The sequence below is a fragment of the Numenius arquata genome, chromosome 6 (assembly GCF_964106895.1).
Source record: "Numenius arquata chromosome 6, bNumArq3.hap1.1, whole genome shotgun sequence".
Taxonomy (NCBI): Eukaryota; Metazoa; Chordata; class Aves; order Charadriiformes; family Scolopacidae; genus Numenius; species Numenius arquata.
Window position 1 is genome coordinate 64,950,314 of NC_133581.1, and position 27,938 is coordinate 64,978,251.

General features: G+C 50.8%; 4 protein-coding genes across 4 annotated transcripts; all 4 read right to left on the reverse strand.

Annotated features, from left to right (window-relative positions):
* Nucleotides 1-218: 218 nt before the first annotated feature.
* LOC141465908 (inositol 1,4,5-trisphosphate receptor-interacting protein-like 1) lies at nt 219-1,208 on the reverse strand. Its single transcript, XM_074149594.1, has one exon. It carries the CDS (start codon nt 1,206-1,208, stop codon nt 219-221), a length of 990 nt encoding a protein of 329 aa, XP_074005695.1.
* A 2,386-nt stretch (nt 1,209-3,594) lies between these two features.
* Nucleotides 3,595-4,584, reverse strand: LOC141465909 (inositol 1,4,5-trisphosphate receptor-interacting protein-like 1). The gene has a single exon (XM_074149595.1). It carries the CDS (start codon nt 4,582-4,584, stop codon nt 3,595-3,597), a length of 990 nt encoding a protein of 329 aa, XP_074005696.1.
* Nucleotides 4,585-6,970: 2,386 nt separating this feature from the next.
* LOC141465910 (inositol 1,4,5-trisphosphate receptor-interacting protein-like 1) lies at nt 6,971-7,960 on the reverse strand. The gene has a single exon (XM_074149596.1). The coding sequence runs from the start codon at nt 7,958-7,960 to the stop codon at nt 6,971-6,973; it is 990 nt and encodes a 329-aa protein (XP_074005697.1).
* A 6,550-nt stretch (nt 7,961-14,510) lies between these two features.
* ACTR10 (actin related protein 10) lies at nt 14,511-26,851 on the reverse strand. The gene is made up of 13 exons (XM_074148991.1): nt 26,720-26,851; nt 25,278-25,350; nt 24,556-24,638; nt 23,326-23,434; nt 21,575-21,682; nt 21,142-21,209; nt 20,351-20,430; nt 19,889-19,924; nt 18,820-18,899; nt 18,656-18,729; nt 18,152-18,233; nt 16,565-16,766; nt 14,511-15,132 (listed from the first exon to the last, which is right to left on the reverse strand). The coding sequence occupies exons 1-13, from the start codon at nt 26,794-26,796 to the stop codon at nt 14,951-14,953; spliced, it is 1,254 nt and encodes a 417-aa protein (XP_074005092.1). The 5' UTR covers nt 26,797-26,851; the 3' UTR covers nt 14,511-14,950.
* Between the last annotated feature and the right edge of the window lie 1,087 nt (nt 26,852-27,938).

Here is a 27,938-nt window from a genome sequence, read left to right on the forward strand (position 1 = left end):
ATGGCAGCTGAGCCACCAACACCCTACGCCCGCCTTCCCCAACAAAGTGATGCCCAGACTCTGACGGGCACAGCGTTTGCTCAAACAAGGGATTTATTGAAACATATTTACAGAGGGTAAAGAACCCCAAGGAAGGGTCTCGGGAACAGGGAGGGCAATCGCTGTCCAGGGGGTGACAGCGGTGAGTCTCTGCTGCAAGGCTCCCGGCAATGGCCCCTTCAGCTCAGGAAGACGTAGGAGTCGTCTTGCTTCACTCCAAACACCAGCTCAATGAGGACGGTACTGCCGGAAGCATCCGTGAGCCGGAGGTTGCAGGAGTGCCTGGAGGGCAGCACCGTCAGCCGGCAGTGGGTCGACTGAGGCATAGCCGCCCAGGCCCTTTTCAGCAGTATCTGCAACCAGCGTGTGGTCTTCTCCATGTCCAGGTAGGGGCCGGTGCAGAGGACGCCCAGGAGGCTGGGACCCTGTTTTTCCCTCAGTTCCTTCTGGGGGTGGTGGAGGAAGCACAGCATGTCCCCGGGCAGCTGCTCCCTCGTGCAGGTGCACTGCAGCTTTACGCGGAGGCTGGACTTCCTCGCCGGCATGTCCTTGGTGGTGGTGCCCATCTCCAGGTCGAAGACATGGCCACGAGGGGGGCTCAGGGGCACGAGCAGGCGGTAGATGGCATCCTCCTCACAGGGACTCCAACCTCGTAAGGTGCTGCTCACCCCGACGACTGGCCTCAGTCGTGGCATGAAACTGTTCCTGGAGAGCTTCTGGCAGATCCGCAGAAGGTCGTCCACCAGCTCCTCCACCTTCATGAAGGATTCGGACAGGTCCAGGAGGCGCTGGGCGGGAATGCTGCGCCCACCCAGGGCAACGCTGGATTTTTCTTCCAGATCAGCCTTGCTCCTGCTGACGCCGTCCTTGCTGCTGCCGGCTGGTTGGCGGCACCTTCTCCTGAGCCAGCAGCAGAGACCAACGAGTAGGAGGAGGATTGCAGCGGTGGCCAGGACCTGCCATTGCTGCAAGGCCGGAAGGATCGGGGCTGCCCAGGCAAAGGCAGCCTGCTCCAGCCCCCGGCCCAGGCGAGTCACCTGCTCTCGCAGGTTCCTCGCACCCTGCGCCACGCGCTCTTGCGTGGCCGCGTCCAGACAATGGCCGAGCACCTGTGGGAGCTCGAAGCAGCTCTGGAGGAGCAAAGCGAGCAACAGCTCTGTGACAGCCATGGCCTGCAGGAGGGGAGAGAGCAGGGTCTCAGTGGGGCTGGGAGGGAGGTGGCGGCGGGGGGAGCGGGTCCGGGAGCCGCAGGGAGCCGGGGGCAGGTAGGAGAGGGGGGAGGCAGCGGGGAGGCAGCGAGGCCTGCGCCCGGCCCCGACGGCGGTGGCGGCGCCGTGCCCGGCGCAAGGCGCTCCCGCCAGCGGCTGGGCCCCGGATGGCGGGTGAGAACCCACCCCCCGCCCCGGGGGCCAGCGTTTCTGCCCCGGCCCTGGTCCAGCCCAGCCTCCCCCCGCCAGCCCACTCACTCACCGTAACCCCGGGCTGTACGGGGTCAGCGCTGCCGGCTGGGGCCCTTTATAGCAGCCCCCATTGTGACGCGTCCCCGGAGGTGTCACAGGCAGCAGAGCGCATCACAGGCCCGACCGGCAACCAGCCCCCCCTCGGCCCCCACCGCGGCTCAGCGACTGCCGGCTGCCCTGGGGTCCTGGTTAAGAGGTCCCTCTCTTCCCAGGAGCCGGTGTGCTGCTATAGTTGGGGTTTATTCTCATCTGCCTGCCCATGGCCACCTCGTGATCATAGACAATCCCACGTGGAAGGGACGCACAAAGGCGCGTCAAGTCCAAACCTTGACTCCCCATCAGGCACCTTAAGATCAATCCTAGAATCATCACAGAATCCTTTAAGTTGGTAAAGATGCTTAAGATCACCAAGCCCAACCGCAAACGCAACTGGTGGACGGGTCGGGTTCCAAGAGTCCTGTTCAAGGGGCTTCCATCAGGGTGGTGCCAGTCCCCAGTGGGGTTCCCCGGGGCTCAGTTTCAGGGCCTGTGCTCTTGAATGGTTTTATCACTAATCTGGAGGCAGGGATCAAACATGCACGAAGATCGTTTCCCGATGATCCTAGAGTAGGAGGATCTGTGGACCCACTGGAGGGTAGAGAGACCTCACACAGAGATGTGAAGAGACTAGACAGCTGGGCAATCAGCAACCGTATGAAACGTAGCAAGAGCAAGAGCGGGATTCTCCACCTGGGATGGGATCGTCCTGCTGATACATGCAAAAGGAGGCCAAGAGGGGGCCTCCTTTTTCCCTTTTCTTGGGAAAGGGGGCCTAGAGGCTGGAGAGGAGCCCCGCGGAAAGAGAGCCGGGGGTTTGGGTTGATGGCAAGTGGAATCGGAGTGCAGAGTGTGCTGTGGAAGCCCAAAGGGCCAAGCGTGTCCTGGGGTGCATCCAGCAGGCAGAGCACAGCCGGCTGGGGGAGAGAGGGGATTGTCCCACTCTTCCCTGCGCTGGTGCGGCCCCACCTCGATTTCCGTGTGCAGTTTTGGGCGCCTCAATGTAAGAAGGACATCAGACTCTGAGAGTGTGTGCAGAGGAGGGTGAGCCAGGGGGTGAAAGGCCTGGAGGGCAAGACTTAGGAGGAGGGGCTGAGGTCACTTGGCTCGTTCAGCTTGGAGAAGAGAAGGCTGAGGGGTGCCCTCATGGCAGTCTACAACTTGCTCGAGGTGGGCAGGGCAGCGGGAGGTGCTGATCTGCTGGCTCCGGTGACCAGCGACAGGACACGAGGAAATGGAATGAAGCTGCGTGCTGGGAAGTTCAGCCTGGAGGATAGGAAGAGGTTCTTCACGAAGAGGGTGGTCGGTCACTGGAAGAGCCTCCCCGGGGAAGTGGTGAGGGCACCAAGCCGGTCAGTGTTCAAGGAGCATCTGGACAACGCTCTCAGTCATGAGTTTTAATTGGAGGTAGTCCTGCGAGGAGCAAAGAGCTGGAGTTGGTGATCCTTATGGGTCCGTCCCGACGTGAGGCATAATAGTCAGAGGGCCATACAAGGCTGGGAGGTTTTGTGGTCACGCGAGCCCCAGGGAGGCAGAAGGCTTCTCCAAAAGGCAGGTCTGGTGGGCAGAGCAGGGGAGCAGTGTGTGAATTCTTTATTCTGCTTTGCTTCGATGTGTAGCTCTTGCTTCACCTACTGGACTGTCTCAGCTGAGCCCACAAGTTTTCCCACTTTTCCCCTTCAGAATCTCTCCACCGTCCCAAGGTGGGCAAGGGGCTGAGCAGCTGTGCGATGCCGAGCTACTCCTGGGATTGACCCACAAGCCCCGGGAAGCCAAAGCCCAGAGACTCACGAAAGCAGTGTCTGCTGCAGCCGCTCTTCTGCAAAATGCTCCCCAACCTCATGGCAGCTGAGCCGCCAGCACCCTACGCCCGCCTTCCCCAACAAAGTGATGCCCAGACTCTGACGGGCACAGCGTTTGCTCAAACAAGGGATTTATTGAAACATATTTACAGAGGGTAAAGAACCCCAAGGAAGGGTCTCGGGAACAGGGAGGGCAATCGCTGTCCAGGGGGTGACAGCGGTGAGTCTCTGCTGCAAGGCTCCCGGCAATGGCCCCTTCAGCTCAGGAAGACGTAGGAGTCGTCTTGCTTCACTCCAAACACCAGCTCAATGAGGACGGTACTGCCGGAAGCATCCGTGAGCCGGAGGTTGCAGGAGTGCCTGGAGGGCAGCACCGTCAGCCGGCAGTGGGTCGACTGAGGCATAGCCGCCCAGGCCCTTTTCAGCAGTATCTGCAACCAGCGTGTGGTCTTCTCCATGTCCAGGTAGGGGCCGGTGCAGAGGACGCCCAGGAGGCTGGGACCCTGTTTTTCCCTCAGTTCCTTCTGGGGGTGGTGGAGGAAGCACAGCATGTCCCCGGGCAGCTGCTCCCTCGTGCAGGTGCACTGCAGCTTTACGCGGAGGCTGGACTTCCTCGCCGGCATGTCCTTGGTGGTGGTGCCCATCTCCAGGTCGAAGACATGGCCACGAGGGGGGCTCAGGGGCACGAGCAGGCGGTAGATGGCATCCTCCTCACAGGGACTCCAACCTCGTAAGGTGCTGCTCACCCCGACGACTGGCCTCAGTCGTGGCATGAAACTGTTCCTGGAGAGCTTCTGGCAGATCCGCAGAAGGTCGTCCACCAGCTCCTCCACCTTCATGAAGGATTCGGACAGGTCCAGGAGGCGCTGGGCGGGAATGCTGCGCCCACCCAGGGCAACGCTGGATTTTTCTTCCAGATCAGCCTTGCTCCTGCTGACGCCGTCCTTGCTGCTGCCGGCTGGTTGGCGGCACCTTCTCCTGAGCCAGCAGCAGAGACCAACGAGTAGGAGGAGGACTGCAGCGGTGGCCAGGACCTGCCATTGCTGCAAGGCCGGAAGGATCGGGGCTGCCCAGGCAAAGGCAGCCTGCTCCAGCCCCCGGCCCAGGCGAGTCACCTGCTCTCGCAGGTTCCTCGCACCCTGCGCCACGCGCTCTTGCGTGGCCACATCCAGATAATCGCCGAGCACCTGTGGGAGCTCGAAGCAGCTCTGGAGGAGCAAAGCGAGCAACAGCTCTGTGACAGCCATGGCCTGCAGGAGGGGAGAGAGCAGGGTCTCAGTGGGGCTGGGAGGGAGGTGGCGGCGGGGGGAGCGGGTCCGGGAGCCGCAGGGAGCCGGGGGCAGGTAGGAGAGGGGGGAGGCAGCGGGGAGGCAGCGAGGCCTGCGCCCGGCCCCGACGGCGGTGGCGGCGCCGTGCCCGGCGCAAGGCGCTCCCGCCAGCGGCTGGGCCCCGGATGGCGGGTGAGAACCCACCCCCCGCCCCGGGGGCCAGCGTTTCTGCCCCAGCCCTGGTCCAGCCCAGCCTCCCCCCGCCAGCCCACTCACTCACCGTAACCCCGGGCTGTACGGGGTCAGCGCTGCCGGCTGGGGCCCTTTATAGCAGCCCCCATTGTGACGCGCCCCCGGAGGTGTCACAGGCAGCAGAGCGCATCACAGGCCCGACCGGCAACCAGCCCCCCCTCGGCCCCCACCGCGGCTCAGCGACTGCCGGCTGCCCTGGGGTCCTGGTTAAGAGGTCCCTCTCTTCCCAGGAGCCGGAGTGCTGCTATAGTTGGGGTTTATTCTCATCTGCCTGCCCATGGCCACCTCGTGATCATAGACAATCCCGCGTGGAAGGGACGCACAAAGGCGCGTCAAGTCCAAACCTTGACTCCCCATCAGGCACCTTAAGATCAATCCTAGAATCATCACAGAATCCTTTAAGTTGGTAAAGATGCTTAAGATCACCAAGCCCAACCGCAAACGCAACTGGTGGACGGGTCGGGTTCCAAGAGTCCTGTTCAAGGGGCTTCCATCAGGGTGGTGCCAGTCCCCAGTGGGGTTCCCCGGGGCTCAGTTTCAGGGCCTGTGCTCTTGAATGGTTTTATCACTAATCTGGAGGCAGGGATCAAACATGCACGAAGATCGTTTCCCGATGATCCTAGAGTAGGAGGATCTGTGGACCCACTGGAGGGTAGAGAGACCTCACACAGAGATGTGAAGAGACTAGACAGCTGGGCGATCAGCAACCGTATGAAACGTAGCAAGAGCAAGAGCGGGATTCTCCACCTGGGATGGGATCGTCCTGCTGATACATGCAAAAGGAGGCCAAGAGGGGGCCTCCTTTTTCCCTTTTCTTGGGAAAGGGGGCCTAGAGGCTGGAGAGGAGCCCCGCGGAAAGAGAGCCGGGGGTTTGGGTTGATGGCAAGTGGAATCGGAGTGCAGAGTGTGCTGTGGAAGCCCAAAGGGCCAAGCGTGTCCTGGGGTGCATCCAGCAGGCAGAGCACAGCCGGCTGGGGGAGAGAGGGGATTGTCCCACTCTTCCCTGCGCTGGTGCGGCCCCACCTCGATTTCCGTGTGCAGTTTTGGGTGCCTCAATGTAAGAAGGACATCAGACTCTGAGAGTGTGTGCAGAGGAGGGTGAGCCAGGTGGTGAAAGGCCTGGAGGGCAAGACTTAGGAGGAGGGGCTGAGGTCACTTGGCTCGTTCAGCTTGGAGAAGAGAAGGCTGAGGGGTGCCCTCATGGCAGTCTACAACTTGCTCGAGGTGGGCAGGGCAGCGGGAGGTGCTGATCTGCTGGCTCCGGTGACCAGCGACAGGACACGAGGAAATGGAATGAAGCTGCGTGCCGGGAAGTTCAGCCTGGAGGATAGGAAGAGGTTCTTCACGAAGAGGGTGGTCGGTCACTGGAAGAGCCTCCCCGGGGAAGTGGTGAGGGCACCAAGCCGGTCAGTGTTCAAGGAGCATCTGGACAACGCTCTCAGTCATGAGTTTTAATTGGAGGTAGTCCTGCGAGGAGCAAAGAGCTGGAGTTGGTGATCCTTATGGGTCCGTCCCGACGTGAGGCATAATAGTCAGAGGGCCATACAAGGCTGGGAGGTTTTGTGGTCACGCGAGCCCCAGGGAGGCAGAAGGCTTCTCCAAAAGGCAGGTCTGGTGGGCAGAGCAGGGGAGCAGTGTGTGAATTCTTTATTCTGCTTTGCTTCGATGTGTAGCTCTTGCTTCACCTACTGGACTGTCTCAGCTGAGCCCACAAGTTTTCCCACTTTTCCCCTTCAGAATCTCTCCACCGTCCCAAGGTGGGCAAGGGGCTGAGCAGCTGTGCGATGCCGAGCTACTCCTGGGATTGACCCACAAGCCCCGGGAAGCCAAAGCCCAGAGACTCACGAAAGCAGTGTCTGCTGCAGCCGCTCTTCTGCAAAATGCTCCCCAACCTCATGGCAGCTGAGCCGCCAGCACCCTACGCCCGCCTTCCCCAACAAAGTGATGCCCAGACTCTGACGGGCACAGCGTTTGGTCAAACAAGGGATTTATTGAAACATATTTACAGAGGGTAAAGAACCCCAAGGAAGGGTCTCGGGAACAGGGAGGGCAATCGCTGTCCAGGGGGTGACAGTGGTGAGTCTCTGCTGCAAGGCTCCCGGCAATGGCCCCTTCAGCTCAGGAAGACGTAGGAGTCGTCTTGCTTCACTCCAAACACCAGCTCAATGAGGACGGTACTGCCGGAAGCATCCGTGAGCCGGAGGTTGCAGGAGTGCCTGGAGGGCAGCACCGTCAGCCGGCAGTGGGTCGACTGAGGCATAGCCGCCCAGGCCCTTTTCAGCAGTATCTGCAACCAGCGTGTGGTCTTCTCCATGTCCAGGTAGGGGCCGGTGCAGAGGACGCCCAGGAGGCTGGGACCCTGTTTTTCCCTCAGTTCCTTCTGGGGGTGGTGGAGGAAGCACAGCATGTCCCCGGGCAGCTGCTCCCTCGTGCAGGTGCACTGCAGCTTTACGCGGAGGCTGGACTTCCTCGCCGGCATGTCCTTGGTGGTGGTGCCCATCTCCAGGTCGAAGACATGGCCACGAGGGGGGCTCAGGGGCACGAGCAGGCGGTAGATGGCATCCTCCTCACAGGGACTCCAACCTCGTAAGGTGCTGCTCACCCCGACGACTGGCCTCAGTCGTGGCATGAAACTGTTCCTGGAGAGCTTCTGGCAGATCCGCAGAAGGTCGTCCACCAGCTCCTCCACCTTCATGAAGGATTCGGACAGGTCCAGGAGGCGCTGGGCGGGAATGCTGCGCCCACCCAGGGCAACGCTGGATTTTTCTTCCAGATCAGCCTTGCTCCTGCTGACGCCGTCCTTGCTGCTGCCGGCTGGTTGGCGGCACCTTCTCCTGAGCCAGCAGCAGAGACCAACGAGTAGGAGGAGGACTGCAGCGGTGGCCAGGACCTGCCATTGCTGCAAGGCCGGAAGGATCGGGGCTGCCCAGGCAAAGGCAGCCTGCTCCAGCCCCCGGCCCAGGCGAGTCACCTGCTCTCGCAGGTTCCTCGCACCCTGCGCCACGCGCTCTTGCGTGGCCACATCCAGATAATCGCCGAGCACCTGTGGGAGCTCGAAGCAGCTCTGGAGGAGCAAAGCGAGCAACAGCTCTGTGACAGCCATGGCCTGCAGGAGGGGAGAGAGCAGGGTCTCAGTGGGGCTGGGAGGGAGGTGGCGGCGGGGGGAGCGGGTCCGGGAGCCGCAGGGAGCCGGGGGCAGGTAGGAGAGGGGGGAGGCAGCGGGGAGGCAGCGAGGCCTGCGCCCGGCCCCGACGGCGGTGGCGGCGCCGTGCCCGGCGCAAGGCGCTCCCGCCAGCGGCTGGGCCCCGGATGGCGGGTGAGAACCCACCCCCCGCCCCGGGGGCCAGCGTTTCTGCCCCAGCCCTGGTCCAGCCCAGCCTCCCCCCGCCAGCCCACTCACTCACCGTAACCCCGGGCTGTACGGGGTCAGCGCTGCCGGCTGGGGCCCTTTATAGCAGCCCCCATTGTGACGCGTCCCCGGAGGTGTCACAGGCAGCAGAGCGCATCACAGGCCCGACCGGCAACCAGCCCCCCCTCGGCCCCCACCGCGGCTCAGCGACTGCCGGCTGCCCTGGGGTCCTGGTTAAGAGGTCCCTCTCTTCCCAGGAGCCGGTGTGCTGCTATAGTTGGGGTTTATTCTCATCTGCCTGCCCATGGCCACCTCGTGATCATAGACAATCCCGCGTGGAAGGGACGCACAAAGGCGCGTCAAGTCCAAACCTTGACTCCCCATCAGGCACCTTAAGATCAGTCCTAGAATCATCACAGAATCCTTTAAGTTGGTAAAGATGCTTAAGATCACCAAGCCCAACCGCAAACGCAACTGGTGGACGGGTCGGGTTCCAAGAGTCCTGTTCAAGGGGCTTCCATCAGGGTGGTGCCAGTCCCCAGTGGGGTTCCCCGGGGCTCAGTTTCAGGGCCTGTGCTCTTGAATGGTTTTATCACTAATCTGGAGGCAGGGATCAAACATGCACGAAGATCGTTTCCCGATGATCCTAGAGTAGGAGGATCTGTGGACCCCCTGGAGGGTGGAGAGACCTCACACAGAGATGTGAAGAGACTAGACAGCTGGGCGATCAGCAACCGTATGAAACGTAGCAAGAGCAAGAGCGGGATTCTCCACCTGGGATGGGATCGTCCTGCTGATACATGCAAAAGGAGGCCAAGAGGGGGCCTCCTTTTTCCCTTTTCTTGGGAAAGGGGGCCTAGAGGCTGGAGAGGAGCCCCGCGGAAAGAGAGCCGGGGGTTTGGGTTGATGGCAAGTGGAATCGGAGTGCAGAGTGTGCTGTGGAAGCCCAAAGGGCCAAGCGTGTCCTGGGGTGCATCCAGCAGGCAGAGCACAGCCGGCTGGGGGAGAGAGGGGATTGTCCCACTCTTCCCTGCGCTGGTGCGGCCCCACCTCGATTTCCGTGTGCAGTTTTGGGCGCCTCAATGTAAGAAGGACATCAGACTCTGCGAGTGTGTGCAGAGGAGGGTGAGCCAGGTGGCGAAAGGCCTGGAGGGCAAGACTTAGGAGGAGGGGCTGAGGTCACTTGGCTCGTTCAGCTTGGAGAAGAGAAGGCTGAGGGGTGCCCTCATGGCAGTCTACAACTTGCTCGAGGTGGGCAGGGCAGCGGGAGGTGCTGATCTGCTGGCTCCGGTGACCAGCGACAGGACACGAGGAAATGGAATGAAGCTGCGTGCCGGGAAGTTCAGCCTGGAGGATAGGAAGAGGTTCTTCACGAAGAGGGTGGTCGGTCACTGGAAGAGCCTCCCCGGGGAAGTGGTGAGGGCACCAAGCCGGTCAGTGTTCAAGGAGCATCTGGACAACGCTCTCAGTCATGAGTTTTAATTGGAGGTAGTCCTGCGAGGAGCAAAGAGCTGGAGTTGGTGATCCTTATGGGTCCGTCCCGACGTGAGGCATAATAGTCAGAGGGCCATACAAGGCTGGGAGGTTTTGTGGTCACGCGAGCCCCAGGGAGGCAGAAGGCTTCTCCAAAAGGCAGGTCTGGTGGGCAGAGCAGGGGAGCAGTGTGTGAATTCTTTATTCTGCTTTGCTTCGATGTGTAGCTCTTGCTTCACCTACTGGACTGTCTCAGCTGAGCCCACAAGTTTTCCCACTTTTCCCCTTCAGAATCTCTCCACCGTCCCAAGGTGGGCAAGGGGCTGAGCAGCTGTGCGATGCCGAGCTACTCCTGGGATTGACCCACAAGCCCCGGGAAGCCAAAGCCCAGAGACTCACGAAAGCAGAGCCCGCTGCAGCCGCTCTTCTGCAAAATGCTCCCCAACCTCGTGGCAGCTGAGCCGCCAGCACCCTACGCCCGCCTTCCCCAACAAAGTGATGCCCAGACTCTGACGGGCACAGCGTTTGCTCAAACAAGGGATTTATTGAAACATATTTACAGAGGGTAAAGAACCCCAAGGAAGGGTCTCGGGAACAGGGAGGGCAATCGCTGTCCAGGGGGTGACAGCGGTGAGTCTCTGCTGCAAGGCTCCTGGCAACAGCCTCTTCAGCTGCATCGGCTCCCACTCCACAGAGTTGCTTTTGCTGTGGAGGAAAGGTGCGGCATTAATTCCCTCTGATGATTGAGCAGCGTGTCCTCCTCCTCCACCATGCTCACTTCCGTGGCATCAGCTCCCTGGGGAGTGTCTTCAAGCTTGACGCTGTGCCCGAAGATCTGCGCCTCTGCCATAGCACAAGTTCTCTGGCCACGGCCTGCTGCTGCCAACACTGGCCTCTGCCTACTCGATGCTCAGGATAGTGATCGAGTCACCTTGCTGCACCCCAAACATTAAGTGAATCAGGACGGCACTGTGGCAAGAATCCATTAGCCGGAGGTTGCAGGAGTGCCTGGAGTGCGGCACCGTCAGACGCCATTTTCTCGAATGACGGGAAACTGTCCAGGCCCTTTTTAGCAATATCTGCAACCAGCATGAGGTTTTCTCCATGTCCAGGTAGGGGCCGGTGCAGAGGGTGCTCAGGAGGCTGAGGCCCTGTTTTTCCTTCAGGTCCCCCTTGGAGTGGTGGAGGAAGCACAGCATGTCCTTCTCCAGCTCCTCCGTCGTGCAGGTGCACTGCAGCCCCACACGGAGGCATGGGCTCCTCGCCAGCATGTCCTTGGTGGTGGTGCCCGTCTCCAGGTGGAAGGTGTGCCCACGGGGGGGATCCAGGGGCAGAAGAAGGTGGTAGATGGTATCTTCCTCACAGGAATTCCAACCTCGTAAGGCACTGCCCACCGGAATGACTGGCTTCAGTCGTGGCATGAAACTATTCTTGGAAAGATCGCCACAGATGTAGAGAAGCTCATTCACCATGTGTTCCACCAATGTGAACAATTCTGTATGGTCAATGTGCGTGGCCGAAACGATGTGCACAGGCAGGGCAGGACTAGCTGCTGCTTCTTGCTCCTCCTTATCCGCCTCGTTTCTGGAAGTGCCCTCCTTTCCGTGGCTGGCTGGATGATGGCTGCTCCTTCCCCTGAGCCAGTAGCAGAGACAGATCAGGAGTCCAGGAGCCCAGAAATGCCACTCCTTCAAGGCAGCGACCAGCAGGACTTCCCAGGCAAAACCGCTATGCTTCTGGATCCTCATCTCCATGTTCCTACTCTCCAGCTCCTGCAGCAGGCGATCCATCTGCAAGCTCATGTCCATCTGCCAGCTCATGTCCATCTGCCGCTGCGCCATGTTCTGTTGCGTGGGCCTGTCCAGCTCATTGCTGACCATCTGCACGAGCTGGAAGAAGCTTTGCAGAACACAGATGAGAAACACCCGTCTGGCATCCATGGCCTGCAGGAGGGGAGAGAGCAGGGTCTCAGTGGGGCTGGGAGGGAGGTGGCGGCGGGGGGAGCGGGTCCGGGAGCCGCAGGGAGCCGGGGGCAGGTAGGAGAGGGGGGAGGCAGCGGGGAGGCAGCGAGGCCTGCGCCCGGCCCCGACGGCGGTGGCGGCGCCGTGCCCGGCGCAAGGCGCTCCCGCCAGCGGCTGGGCCCTGGATGGCGGGTGAGAACCCACCCCCCGCCCCGGGGGCCAGCGTTTCTGCCCCAGCCCTGGTCCAGCCCAGCCTCCCCCCGCCAGCCCACTCACTCACCGTAACCCCGGGCTGTACAGGGTCAGCGCTGCCGGCTGGGGCCCTTTATAGCAGCCCCCATTGTGACGCGTCCCCGGAGGTGTCACAGGCAGCAGAGCGCATCACAGGCCCGACCGGCAACCAGCCCCCCCTCGCCCACCCCATTGAGTTTGAATTGCAGGTAGTCCTGCGAGGAGCAGAGAGTTGGACTTGGTGATCCTTATGGGTCCCTCCCTACTTGAGGTATTTTATGGTTCTATGAAAAGGGATATGGTGGGAATGAGGTAAAGACCCTTCCCTTAGAAAAAGATCTCACAGTCACAGCATGGTCACTGAGCAAACTGCGGTGGGATGTGCTTGTGAATATTCCAAAATATCCCTCCTGTCAGCACTGGCCTCAGCTTGAGCTGTTTGCTTTGCTAGTGCCAAGCTTCAGGAATGCCATCCAGTCCAGAATTGGGAACTCCAGAGGAGGAAACTCCAGTTACTGCAGGGGATTGTTTCTCTCTTTGCTCTTCCTGATAAAACACTTGAGTTCACTGTGAATTTGTTTGCTGTGAGGATTGATGTATCCCTGCCATGCCAGAGAAGGAAGAACTACAACATTGAGTCTTAAAAGAAAAAAAAAAAAAGAAAAAAAAAACACACCAAATTTTTTCTACACCTTAACACTATTAAGATGTGATCTCTGAACGGCTTTCCAGGGCTAGTTCTTCTGAAAAAGAAGTAATAGTCTTTCCTCACCCGTTTGATGAAATAAGAATCCTGTGTCTGTCCTTAAGGGGTCAAGGAACTCTGCTTGTGAGCCTGCCAGGAACATAGGAGTTAGGATTTCTGGTCATGCAGTGACACAGAAACCCCACCAAAAGAGAAGAGCAGGCAGAACAAAGGAGAGGCGACAGAACATACCGGGCTTGGAAAGGTCCCAGAGTACAAGCGTGCAGCAGGACAGAAATACCCCTGAAAAGGGAAGGGCTAAGAATATTCCCAGTTTCCTCAGCTGCATTGTGCTGGTCAGGAAAATGACATCGTGGCACCACCGCGAACACAGGCTCCGTAGGAGTTTAATCTCCCCTGCATATCCTTCCCACCGAGGACTACTTACGGACACGAGTAATCCCTCGCAGCTCCACAGGACTCATGCTGATGGCAGACTCTTCTCTCAGGAGCAAGCCTCAGAAGGCTCTGGCTCAGTTCTCATTGAGGCAAGACAAAATCTGGGTCACGGAGCTGCATCCCCCTTTTTCAAATTACAAATGAAATTGAGTAGCCGAGCTTGGGTCTGAATGTTCCTTCCCCAGGGTTAAGGATCGCTCTCTGTGCCTTGCAATGAGCTCACATCTGTTCAGCAAGCCTGTAACCGCATCGCAGATTGGGAACAGGTTAGGAACAGCCATGTAGCAGGCTGGTCTCCAAAACCTGCATTTTTATCCATTTTGCTTTTTTAAGTGTAACTGCTTCAATGATACATACTTTCTGAAGTCACTCAGACAACGACTGATATCCCCAGCCCTTGCTGAAGACTGCTCCAGATGGGTGAGCCTCAAGCGCCAAGTATTGGATAACAGACTCCATAGCTCCTCCCTTGCTCAGCTCTGGAAGGAGAACCAGACCTCACCCACAGGTTTTCTTGCCCAAAGCAGCTGGGTCCTCAGTCTCCTGCCCAGCCCCGTAGGTGTTAGGCCTTGGGAGAAGGACAGGACCAGTGACCCAAAACTGACTTGTGGTATTCCATCTCATCTGCATTGTGCTCACAATAAAGCTGAGGGATCACAGAGGTCAACTGCTCTTCTTCAAAGGCTGGCGTCCGAGAAGGACTCTGTTGGTTCTTCTGCCTCTGACCCTGCTCCATATGTTCCTGAATCCAGTTCCTGACTGCTGCTCAGTCGAGTCCGAGATTTTCTGCTGGCAACATGATCGTCATCCTGGGAGCTCAATACTGGTTTTGTATATATTTGTATATATGTCATTATTTTCTTACTAATATTATTTTAATTTTTTTAAATTGTTAATATTTCATTAAAGCTGTTTTAGGTTTTTTTTCCCCAACCCATAAGTCTGCCCTTCCTTCTTCTAACCCCTCTCTCCCGGGGAGGAAGAGGGGTTAATAGAAAACATCTGTCATTCGTTTAGTGGCCAGCCCAGCCTGAACTTTGACAATATATCTAGCTGTAATGTATAATCCGTTTTTCCAAGTTAGGCCTGACAGACAGAACACAACACAGGACGTTTTGAAGAACCCGTTTCTGTGTCAGGGCACACCATTCTCATCCCCAGGCTCCTGCAGAAAAGCTCTTGTGCATGGTAATCGCAACTTGTTTGATCTGGAAACCCCAGAAGTGTTTGGTCCGGAGACCCTCATGTCAGTACAAAGAGGAACTGGCCGGGCCCCATTGTGCTTTGAGGACTAAGAGACAATCTCTAAAAGATGAACCTCACCCCAGGACTATAAAACAACCCTTAACAACTATTCACAACGAGGCCTGTGTGTTCCTCTATGCTGTCTGTGTAACAGCCACACAGCCAATCTGAAGTAGGAAAAAGGCAATTTAAATACACACCCGCCAGCACCTTCGCTAAACAGCCCCAAACCATTTCCTCACATGTGATTCCAGGGTGGAATATTTTAATAGGGAATCTGGCAAAAAAGCTTCCACAGATCATAGAACACTTCCCGTAGCAGACTGCCCTTCCTTCTTCTAAGCACACTTATAAACAGATTATCTTAAAAAAAAATTCTCTCACCAATTTAATTTACTGTACAGATAAATAACAAACAACTCAGTAGGCTACAACTCCTGACGGTATAGAATTTCTTCAGAAGAGGACAAAATAGCATAGTAGTTGCCAGAGTTAAGTTTTTAAACTATAACCGGACATGGTTTTAAATAGTGTTAGTACCTACCACCATACTCCCCCAAAATGTCCACGATGTTCATATTTAATAGTGTTACACACAAATTACTGAATAAAAAAAAAAAGAAAGAAGAGCCAACGCATATACGTCTACTTGAAACAGATGAGGAGAATCCTCGTGTAGAATTTAGGTGCTTATTTCTCAGTAGAAAAAGCCCTCTTCATCAGTGGTGGGGGTGCTTTTCCGACATCAAACATCATTTCCAGTGGAGGATTATTAAGGCAGCACCAGTCAGGAATGCGGCCCGTCTGGCTGTAATATTCTTTGGACACAGACCGGCTCCCGAGTATGTCCTGAAGTGCTCCAAAAATGGCTCCTACATTATTGGGAGAAAAAAAAATAAAAATCACTGCATTAATTTGATGTACCAGATTTCTTTTTCTAATTTTTCCCCATCAAGAATCTCCACTATTCTTTTTCAGCTCTGTCCCAAAAATTAAAGGAATGAAAGGATCTAGCCACTCTCCTCTTCAGTAGCCCAGCTAGTCCCAAACTGCTTCCATTTGTCTTCCTGGAAAGCAACTGAAAGCAAAGAATCATCTAGTTTCTGCTGACAGCAAAACTGGCCTCACTGATCTGCTTAGTACAAAGTTTCCTAGAAGTTTGGATTTTAAGAACTTTAAACAAACCACCTTGTGTTTAAGGGAATTTCCTCTCCCCAAAAGGGGTATCACACAGCACCCAGAAGGTTACACCAGCTGTGAGAAGATTCAGACCACAGCAGCAGAGCACCGCTGCCAGCGAAGAAAAGTATCAGAGAACTTGGTGCATATGAATCACTTTTGTTTGCCAATCCTAAAAGTAGACTCAAAAAGGCTTAAAACTTTGAGAAACATTGACATTTCAAAGCATATGGAAATAAAATCTACCTTTAGAGTTAAAATTAGTTCTTCATTCATACCAGATGGGCTCAGCTTATTAACTGAAAGTTTAGAAAAAAAACTTTCCTTAAAAGAATTGCTAGCAACGGACAGCCCTTCGCTTTCCCTATCAGCAACCAAAATCCATTACAGAGTTGCTGTACTTGTTATCGGCACTTGGGAACAGCCCAGGGAGCTCACAGCCTCCAGCCTCTCCATAGCTTACGGCTCTCCTCAGTCAGTAATTAAACTTGTATTTGCAATAAGCAGATCTTCCTCCACGCAGCAGGTCTCTGCTCTGCTTAATCACTTCACTGGTGCCACCACATGGCGGTGGTCCTGTACTGCACTTGAGGCAACAACTCGTCTTCCACACCGCTGCTGCTAATTGCACAGCATAATTTAAAGCTTCCATAACATGCGGTGCCATTTTGCCCTCCAAATGTACCCGAGAGAGCTTTACTCCCCAACATCAAGAGGAAATGGCCTCAAGTTGCACCAGAGGACATTCAGATTGGATATTGGGAAAAATGTTTACAATGAAAGGGTTATTAAGCCTTAGAATGGGCTGCCCAGGGAAGTGGTTGAGGCACCATCCCTGAAGGTATTCAAAAGATGGGTTGATGTAGTGCTTAGAGACATGGTTTAGTGATGATTTTTGATCAGTTAGGTTGATGGTTGGACTAGGTGATCTTAAAGGTCCCTTCCAACCTAGACGATTCTATGATTTCTTCCAGGAGGGTGTAACGATTCCCCAGAGCTCCAATGCAGCTTGATTTGAAGAGCTCACATAAGTTTTACTGCTGTTTATTCAGTACAAATCCCACTTGGAAGGTTTGTTTTTCCCCCCACTTTGTACCTTTGCTGAACAGCTGCTTTCATTCTTACCTCCCAGCCAGGCCACACAGTTGGGTTTGGCAGGTGGAGTGTGAATTCTGAAGGTTTTAGTAGCCAGTGCTTCTTTGTATTTCGGTTTCTCTACCAGGTATCTGATCTCCGCCATGAGCCTGTGAAGGAATCCTGGCAACATAGCGGTGCCACCAATAACTACCAAGTTCTCTGCCAGCTGCTTCCTGGTGTCTATGGGACACTAATATAAACAGGAACAATAAAAAACAAACCAAAACACTTTAACTGAAGTTGCATGAACTGTCTGGAACATTCCGTCACGAACAGTTGCGTGTCTGTTAGAAATTCAGTCAGTCTTCCTATGCGCTTCAATTGCTGTTCTCTCACACTTAGCTAAAACATAACCAGTATAACGTTTTCCACAAAAAATGAGGTATCAGCGACATTAATTCTGGGAGAAGATGTGCCAGAGAGAGGTGAAGCCTCGAGCAGCGCTCTCAGGGAGGGAAAACTTACATACGAGATTGACTCTTTTTAGCTCCACGTGGGAGAAAGACAGAAGTCTCAGTGGCAGAAAAGGTTTCTGCTGCATTTTGGCTCAGCATCAGATAATCCAAGCAGAAGACGCAAAGGCATGAGAAAAATCAAGCTTTGTCGGTTCTGCCACTCACAAACAGATCTGCACTATCCCTCTGGAAAAAAAAAAATAATCCAGACTGCCATGGTCCTCTTGTCCAGAAGTAAGTATTCAACATTTGTAAATTTAATATTTCTCTTTCCTCTGGCCAAAGAGTGATGCAAGGTCAATGCCTAGAGGCAGAGAGGTGAGGGGTCCAGGCTAAGACCTTGTTAAACAATCTGTTTACATAAGGAATTCTAATTGAAATGGTTGTCATGTCATCCAAGCCTATGGCTCTCCAGTAAATTATGTCTCAAAAAACTAATTTAAATGGCATCAATATAACTACAGGAAGCCAGCTTTAATTAACATTCATATACCACCATATAATGAAAATTTCCATTTATAGTGGTTTCTAATGCATTTTTTCCCTAAATGTAATAAGAAATGAAGCATTTGTATATGCCAAGAATTTTTTTCTATAATATATTTAATATACTGCCTGTAACAGAGATATCCAAATTAATTTTATTCTATCTTAGATAAGCCAGCAGTCTGCAGGACGCGTAAACTCTAACTCTGAGCAAAATACCTTGAAAAAAGAAGAAGCTGAACACCTGTGTCGTTTCTGTTTAAGCAGTGTAATTACTTTAACACCAGCTATTAGCTACTCCTTTGTCATTACGTATGTAGAGCCTCATCCCCAAATAAACGCCAGCTCATTTATGACTTTTGCTGAGAGGTGAGCACTATGTTTCTTAGAACCTCTCCTAGACGCACTGTTGTACACCCAGGGGTAAAAGAAACTGTCACAGAGTGGATGACACATGGTGACTTGCTGCCCTATGGATGTTCACCACGTGGCAGAACCCTAGGAGTCGTGCTGTGATAAACTTTTTAAACCGATCGCAACCGGCAGTCAGAAGGGTGTTATTCTAGAGTAATTTCTAACAGCAGGCTCTCCAAGGCTGGAGGCATTCAAGAAATTGTTTATAATAGAAAGATACCTGAATGAGTGAATCTAAGATCAAAGTGGCAACAGATGTCTCTTCGTTATCCTGTTCAAACAGTATTTCGACAACGGAGTCTCTGTTGAGAAGACAGGAAATGAGTGCTATCGAGAAGCAATACTACACTATGAGCTAACGCTGACGAGCGGCAGGGCTGGCAATAACTAGGGACCTCCTCCTGACAACACATCATGGCTACTTCTTCTGTCATACAGTCCATGCACACGGTGGTGCCAACGGGTAGAAGACAATGCCCCATTCACTTCACTCAACCCCTCTCATCATCATACATTAATACTCCATTTCTGTTTTCCCCAATCCCTCCAATCTGTTTGCTGTGAGCTCTCTGGGGAAGCTGCACCTTTTCTTGCCTTCATTTAAAGAGACGTTAAAAGTGTATGCAAGTCTTTCATTAAAATTCAATTTTATGAAAATTTATGCGCTTGTAGAGTTGAAAAGATATCCTCCGAAAGACAAACACTCTGCTATGGTATTTCTCACCTGATGGGGCCAACTACATGGAGAATCTTTTCTCCATCTAAAGGATAGTCCACGTCTGGAGGTGGTGAAGGACGCTAGAAATAAAAAAATATGTGCATTATTTGAGAGGCCAAAAAGGCTACATACACTTCAAAAGACTGGAATAAGCTTCATTCTTCACCCACCTCAGCGCTACCATCAATGTTGAACTTGGCTGCTTGAATTTTCAGTCCACGTTGGAGATCACTCACGAAACAAGTGCGGACTTCATAAAAGAAAAGCAAAGGGCAGAAAAGAGACTCTGTTGGATCCTTTCATCACCAATACAGACAATAATTTTGATCAATTTAAAGAAGAACACACACTTTAGGGCCTTGCTGGTCCAAGTCATTATCAAATAAATAAATAAAAAATAAGTTTCTACACTTCAGCAGAGCTCAGATACTATCTAGACCACCAGTTTAAATGAAGCTGACATTGAAACCATGCTAGGACAGGCACGATTTCTCTCAGACAAGCTACCTACGATTTAAAGACAGAGGGACGTGTCTAATTGCGCCTTTGGCTGCCACAAGGTGCCAGGGCTCGTATTCGTTTTCTTTTCCTCCAGGCAACACCGACAGAGCACAATTTCATTTGTATCGCAGCTGTTACTGTTATTATATACTTACTTATTTTTATCTGGCACAAATTAGTATCTTCTTCATAAATGGTTGTCACAAAGAAACAACTGTTCAATGAACAGGCAATCATCATTTCAGCCCTAGCACAGTATATCCTGTTCCACAAGACTGCATAAAGACCAGAACTGATCGGAAAATAGGGTTCAAGTCCAGGAATTAGAAAAGGAACTTCCATTTGACAAGCACCAGCTGCATTTAAGTTATTTTGCATTTGACTGATGGATTTCTTCCTAATTTGGCCCAAGAGATAGATGCTAGTTGCTATTTTCTACAATTATATATATTTTTATATCTGTTTATATCTGTTGTATATCTGTTATCACAGGAAACATTACATAGGAATTCATCCAAGTTCTGCCTAAAGATAGGCTAAACCCAAGAGAGAAATTCAACATGGCTTTGGATTAGCTTTCAAAAAGCAAGAACACCGCAAGTTCTTCCAGTAGGTAAGAAGTATGATAGACAGAAACAACAAAATAAACTCCTAAACGTAAAGTCTTGCACGCTTGTTATTATCATACTCTACTGCACAATTTAATAAAGTAGAGTTTCATGAAGCAGAAAATTTTACCTTTGATATCCTCTACTATGTCTTCTGGAACTGAGCCTGAAATAAAAAAAAAAATAACTTAGAACAAAACCTTTCAAATAGAGAATTTAAGAATGAAACTAAGTCTGAATTACATTTAGTACAATAAAGCTTCACTTTGACAGCAGCTTTTAAAGATTTCCAAGGAAGAAAGAATATTAAGAACAGAAAAAAAAGTTTGTCTTCTCTCAAAACAAATTGAAAAATTACTACAGAAATTTTCTACTGGCCTTCATTCAAAACTTTCAAGTAGCTTATCATAAAAATAAAATAATAAATAAATAAATATAAAATAATAAAATAAATACTTGTTTAATACTGAGAATGAAATCATGAAAGTACATCAACATAAGATGAATACTGAACTCATTTTATTCACTGTTAGTATTAATCCACCTTCCCCAGTGGAAGTTCACAGCACGTGCTACGTCAAACAGACCTTACCCATCACAGATGGAAGGCTTTGTCCTTTGGCTAATCCTGTATCAACTGTGCACTGCTCCAACAACTGGTATTCCAGCTCCCTAAAATATCACACATTAAGTTAGTTTCAGGTAGCTGTTAACTCAGGCTGATTCTCTATATCATGCTTACAGGACAGTATTTATTCCCTTCAGTAACATTCTTCTAAATATGAAGTGAAGCAGATTTGATTTCCACAGTTTTTACTACATAAACAAAAACCGAACAGTAGTAACTTTAAAAATCAGATGCTGTTGCAGCAACAGCTATGATTTAAGTCTTGTTCAATAAGTCATTAGTTGAAGATGAACTTTCACAAATAAATCACAGAACAACAAAACGATATGGGGTTGGAAGGGACCTCCGGAGAACATCTAGTCCAACCCCCCTGCCAAAGCAGGTCCACCCAGAGCAGGTTGCACAGGAACGTGTCCAGGTGGGGTTTGAATGTCTCCAGAGATGGAGACTCCACCACCTCTCTGGGCAGCCTCTTCCAGGGCTCTGGCACCCTCACAGGAAAGAGGTTCCTCCTTGTGTTTAGATGGAACTTCTTATGTTCAAGTTTGTGCCCATTTCCTCTTGTCCTGTCACTGGGCACCACTGAAAAAAAACTGGCCCCATCCTCCCGACACCCACTCTTTAAGTAATAGGCATTGACAGATCCCCCCTCAGCCTTCTCCAGACTAAGACGACCCAAGTCCCTCAGCCTTTCCTTGTAAGAGAGATGTTCTAGGCTGTCATCAGTAACTTGGAATGTATAACTGTGAACTTACTTGTGGATAGCCTTTCCTCCCAAAGGAAGGGAACCCCAGCAGCTCAGAATTGGAATTCCCTCATATATCTACATGAAGATCAGGAAATTCTCCTCTTTTGTTATGAGTTTTCAGTCTGCTGGAAGTAAACGCTTTCCCCCACCTCCACATTCTCTTGCATTAGCCATTGGAAACACTTTCTAACTGCTTTTCTCCAAAACTAGTTTCTAGTATATAAAGGCTGAAGTTATGAACCACCTTTCCCAAGTTTTGAGGGAACACAGATTTAGCACATCAGCTGTGAGGAGATTCCCCAAGCCACAGTCTTATAGTCAAAAGCCAGACTGACTGATCTGTTCCTCTTTTTTTTTTTTAGCATACGTGAAGTCTATCAAAAGATCATCTTGTCACAACAGCTTTATTGCTGAAAATTTTGCTTATTATTAAAGGATACAGGCAGCACCAAGCTTTCTGCATATCCACAGTCCAGCACCATGGCAGAATTGATCCCAAGTGTCAGCAGAGACATTAGATGACTTGGAGCAAACAAAACGGAAGGTACCTACATGGAAGCCAAGAGGAAAATTGACAGAAGAGGGGAAAAAAACCCACACAACACTCAAAGCACTAATGCTTTCCCTAAATGTCACATTAAAAGCAAAACCCAAACAATTTTATCTTGTGGTATCCATTTTTAATTTAGTTTTTAAGGTGGTGTAGTAATGAACAAAATATAACAGGATTCTAAATTCTTATCTGTGGTACATACCAGTGGCTTCTGTAATAACGAATCTTGGAATGGGCTTGTAAGAAGTGCAAGTGTTAACTATAGAACTCAACGCATAGATGAGGTTCCTCATTGCCACTGAAATTGAAGAAACTAAACCACAGCTACCCGAAATGTTGTATAAAGACTTGAAGATGTGAACAAAGGTGCCAGAGAACCCATAAAAGCGTGCCTTATGACAACACACTGTTGCACACAACATCGCAGCAGAGGATATTTAAAACACTCCCCCCAAAGTAGTGTGGAACCTCAAGTCAAAATTACACGAGAGTTAATTCCTTCTCCCAGAATTCCATAAATCAAGTTTCCTAGATAGCGACAGTTCCTTTAAAGGAACACCTTGAAGTATGAATTAAATGAGCAACTTCAATAAACCTTGCATTTAAGGGCAACATTTCTGATACTCAGCCCAGAGACACAAGTGATAATAGTGACCTTGTCTTAATATACCACTCTTTATTCTTTGCACCAAATGGAAACACAAGCCAGAGAGAATTAACCTCACATCAGTAAGAGCTGGCTTCTTAACAAGTTACAAAATCTCTCTGTCAAAGTACGACTTGCCAAGTCACGAGTCACAACCAATTTGGCATGGGAATGCTTTATCTGAGAAATATTTTTTTTCCTGTAAGGGGATTGGGAAAAAAAAAAAAAACACCCAACCCAAATCACTCAAATCTTTCAGGAATTTCAAGTCATCAGAAAATTTTATCGACAGTAGGAAAGAATTACGTGGAAGTTTAAGATTAGTTGGTAAACTATGTTGTGGAAGCACAGCGAAGTACTGCAGACAAACTAGTTCCACCACTTTTTACAGAAGAACCTTAACCTTTGTTCTATCTGAATTGAAGAAGTATGGATTCACCTTCCAAAACATTTTCCATAAGAATTAAGCAAGAATTAAATTCAGGCTTTTCTTCAAAAAGACTCATTAAGCAGAGAAGACAACAAATTTCAGATAAGCTTGTATCTAAATGAGCACAGCCAGAGGTTAGATCACGTGCTAAGCAAAGATATTGACTTCGATAGAAGTCATGAGATTTGCTGACAGAGCACTAAAAAGCGTTTAAATATAAATTCTGGCTTCAGGCAGTGCTCAGTGGGGATTATCGGATCTGTCTGGAACTATGCGACATGAGCTCTATTTTTGTAGAAGCCAGAGAAATCTTTCGGATCCTTGTTAACAGCTCCTGTTTTGCGGCCTCATGAAGAAACAAAATGGAACAAAACCAGCCTTTAGCCCAATCTCTGATGGTCTTCCCCAGACGACCATCAGCTTGCTTTCATCTCCTTTATGCCTCTCTCATGCTTTTGGCATTATTTTCATTTCTTTGTCCACATCTGGTAGTGACCATAAGTAAAATGTCTACTGGCAAGCACTACGCTGAGCACATACAGTAGTTACGTAAAACACGTACCTCAAAATGCTTGAAAAGGACCCTCGTGAGCGTGTCCCTGAAGTGTGAAGGGCACAAGACAGATTCTATGATCACAACGCGGCGGTCTCTGGGATTCACCAGCAGATGTCTAAGAAAGGCAAGACGTGTAAAACAACACCAGTAAGTTTAAGCACACATTATGAGACCCCGCCTTATTTTCATATTCTATTCTCCTCAAAAATCCTAAAGAATTGCATGTAGATAGCATTTTCTAGAGCAGATCCCAAAGTCTTTTTTTCCATTTTTTTTTAAAAACCTAACACTTTCCTAAAAGAAAGTTAGGAAACCAAGTTACAGAAAACAAGTTATAGAGCTATCTGCCAGCAGGCTGCGGTTCTGAATATCTGTTACACATTTCTAAATCAATACAAAGAAATGCAAAACTAGGCAGACAAAATAGTCATCAATCATAGAATAGTTAGAGTTGGAAGGGACCTTAAAGATCATTGAGTTCCAACCCCCCTGCCACAGGCAGGGACACCTCCCACTACAACAGGATGCTCAATGGCTTGTCCAGTGTCATACAGTATGTCCATAAAAGAGGAAGAATGACGATAAAGATGTCCTGACTTCAGTGGAAGAGAATGGAATTGTCCTGAGTTCAATGACAAAGCAATGATCAAGGACAGGGAAAAAAATAAACCCACACCAGAAGATCTGAGGCAGAGAAATTAAGGATTTGTTTCCCTATATCAAGTGGCGATTTTTACCACGTAAAAAATAGGGATTGGAAGTAAAGAGAAAAGACTTAAGTCCAACTTCGTTATTCACTAATGGTACTGAAAATACAATAAAAAGATGTATTAGTGAGGTAAAAATATTCCACAGGTTAAGATTCCTCCTTCCAAACCACTGTCACGTGGAGAGAAGATGAGCTTCAGCCCCACCAAACTCAGTACAACTCCTTAGGCAATGACTTTCCCCTGTCGAGTCCTTTATGAGTTCCACCGTTAGAAGGCAACTCACCAAATACTTTCTATTTCTAGAGAGCAACTGATGCTGCAGGACACTAACTCTTTGTAATATAACCTGAACCTCAGCAGGAGAATTTCTCCTGCAGGAACAGAGCCAGACAGCCACCTACAAAATCTTGTTTCTGTTTTTTCACTCAACTAGAGAGCAGCCTCCAGTCACACTTCTAACGCCTCCCGATGTACTCGGAAAAGAGCCGCAGAAGGTCTGAATAACTAACATCCAAGTATCTCTTACCTGAAATACAGCATATGGATAAATTCCTTCAGATACGAATATAGCTCTTCCGTATTAATATTATACTGAACAACTTTGATGGGCTGTAAGGTAAAAATATCCACAGTCAGCTTAAATAATAGGAAGTGATTATATATATATATATGATATATTCCTGTGCAACCTGCTCTAGGTGGACCTGCTTTGGCACGGGGGGCTGGACTAGACGATCTCCAGAGGTCCCTTCCAACCCCATATCATTCTGTGAGACATATACGATAATATATTCTATCTGAACATATATAATCAGACATATATAAAGAAATATCCGCTCTTGCATGATTTGCTCTACGTCCTTAACAATACATCTCATAAATTCACCCTGTAACTAAACTCCGGAGTTTATTAATACTAATTTTTTGTATTGGTATCTTATCTCAACATTAGTTCTCCAAAGCTGCCATCCTCTACTGGGGAAAAAAAAAAAAAAAAAAGCTAGGCAAAGAAATTTCTCACTAAGTGTCCCAGACATAAGCTGCCTGGGTGACGAGTACCAATTAACACAATTAACATCAGTGTTGTTACCACACTTACTTGTATCTAGCTACAATCTTTTAATAGTAGCAGTTTAAAGATAATGAAAAATAGCTTATGGTGGACAGAAAAACGTATCTGCAAATTCTTCCTATACCATAACGTACCAAACATTGTAAAGGTAAAACAATTGAGGTAAAATAGTTTACCTTTGTGACATCAGGTTTCTTTATTTCACTAGGAATAATGCATCTTGGTCCTGTTTCTCCTGCAAAACCACACCTAAAAGACAACGTTGAAAACCTTATCATTTGAAGTCACTATTTAACATACTGGGCCTAGGAATCATCAAAGAGTAATCAATTAGGGATGTTTCTGTGACTGCAAACAGACGATTTGCATATAGCTTTTCTATCTAGCCATTTTTAATGAGAAAGATTTTGTATCTTTTGACTGACTCCCTCTCAGCTGCATTAAACAAGTTTTTTTTCACTTCTGTAAAGGCCTGTAGCAGTTGACTCTGATGTGCCTCCTGCTTTCCACTGAGAAGAGTTTTCTGTTCACAGACACCCACCTGCCACCCTCCTTACTGCCTATTACATTCCCAAAGAAATACCTTCCTGTGTCTTCCACGTGGGCCCACAGGTTTCACTTCTCACTAAAACCAGGCAAGATTAAGTTATCGCGTCCTCTTTAAATCCTATTTTCTATGACATTTCTTTAGAAGAAGCAAAAGACAAAGACTTAATGACCATAATCATGCAGATCCTGTGGCCTATTTCACTACTGACCAGCACCATTCCACTGGCATCTTTTTCCTGTTTCCACCTCGTTTAATACTTTGAAATGCATTCCCTTCGTAAGCGTCCAGGGTGATTTAAAGCATTACTGCTTCAACGTGACTGGTTATTACTGCAGGACTACACAGTCACTTTGGAAAAAAAAAAAAAAAAAATTATGTTCAACTTAATGCAAATCCAAGTTTCATAGAAATACAAATACAAAACCAACAACTCTCTAGATGAGCAGAGACATCCTCAGGGCTTCAAACAGGTAAATGCATCCACACAGACACAACCACAGATGTGGCCAAGCCTAAAAAGATTGGAACGCATCTGAAGAGCTGCTTTTCCTGCAATATAATCTTTTCTGTGTAAGAGCTGCCTCTCCAAACGGGCCACTAAAACCCAGGGGTTATTTCCAGAGTATTTTAACCCCAGACACGAGGCTGAAGTGCTTCAACAGCCCCTTGTCTGCCAGGGCTGTGCGTCCCTGAGAGGGGAAAGGGGAGAGGGAGGGAATGGGGGTTTCTAACACAACGTGGTGTTTTGACAAGGGGCGGGCTTGAGGCACGGCTACATTTTTGCCCCACGACATAAATAACTAAATACTGAGCAATTCTCCTTCCACCCCGACTCAAAACACTAAATTAAAAAAATAAGGCTGCTATTGTCGGCTTCGTACAGCACAGATCACCACAGAACAGGGATGAGAGGGCGGAAAAACACCCCACACAATTATTTATCCCGACAACAGGCCAGGCCAGCCCCGCAGCCGCGACACTGGCTCCACGGAGAGAAGCCTGTGGCGAGAGAAAGAGGGCGGGGGGGGGGGGGGGGGGGGGGGGGACAGGGAGCGCAGCGCCACTCACTTGGTGAAGGCCTCGCCCAGGTCTATCACTACGGCGGTCTTCTCCCCGCCGCTGCCCAGACCCTCGTACAGCGGCATCGCGACCTCCCTTTGCCTCAGCGGCGGTGGAGCTGCGGGGCCTTCTTCCTCCCCGGCGCGCGGAGCTACGGGGCCTTCCTCCCTCCCCGGCGCGCCGGGCTGCCCGCGGCGCCTGTCCGCACCCCCGCCGGTCCCCCCGCCCTCTCCGCGCCCCGTCGCCGCTCGCCGCCCACTCTGCAGCTGTAGAAGGTACAGGAAGCGCCTCGATGGCGGCAGCGTGCACGGCGCGGCGCAGCCTCCCCTCAGCTGCGCCCCGGCGGCGGGCAGGGCCTCTACGAGGGAGAAGGGCGGGGTGAGGCCCCTGAGGCGCAGGCGGGGAGGGCCGGGTGTGAGGGCGGACTGGCCCCCGTGAGGAGACCCCAGCGCCGGGGCTGCTCCTGCCTGAGCGAAATGGCGCCGAGAGCTGGTCAAGCGTGAAGCCACGCTGAAGGGCCCGTGCTATAGGGATGGCGTTAATTTGTACCGCACGGCTCGTTTGTGAGGGGCCAGGCGTGGCCTGTCTGCGCCGGATGTGGAACCATCTCCTGTGTCCTCCCGGTCCTGGTTTGGGCCAGACTGGCCACGGAGAGGAACGACAGATGCTGTCTGACCTCTCTCCCCGCAGAGAGAGCATCTCCCTTCAGCGAGAGGAGGGAGAGAAAGAGACTTAGGAGTTTAAAAGAAAACGAAATTACTTTAACGAAAATATTAATAAAATAATAAGAAGGAAATAATGAAATATACACAATATCTACAAAACCATATTGAGCTCCCAGGATGAGGATCATGTCGCCAGCAGGCACTGGGAAGGTCCTAGACTGGACTTTGCGATGGACAGGAACTGGATTCAGGAACACATGGATAGGGATCAAAGGCAAGACAAACAGACAGAGTCCTCCTTGGACACCGGCCAGTGAAGGAAGAGGCTGACCCTTTGATCCCTCAGCTTTTATCCTGAGCATGATGCCGATGGGATGGAATACCCCGCTGGTCAGTTTTGGGTCACCTGTCCTGTCCCCTCCTCCACACAGGTTTGACCCCTCTACGCTTTTCCGCTTCCAACCCTCCAAGGGGGCAAATAACAAAGTGAGCTGACCTTGGTTATAGCAGTAAGTGTAAGCATGAGCCTCTCTCTCTCAGGTCTCATCACTCTGAGAGTGAAC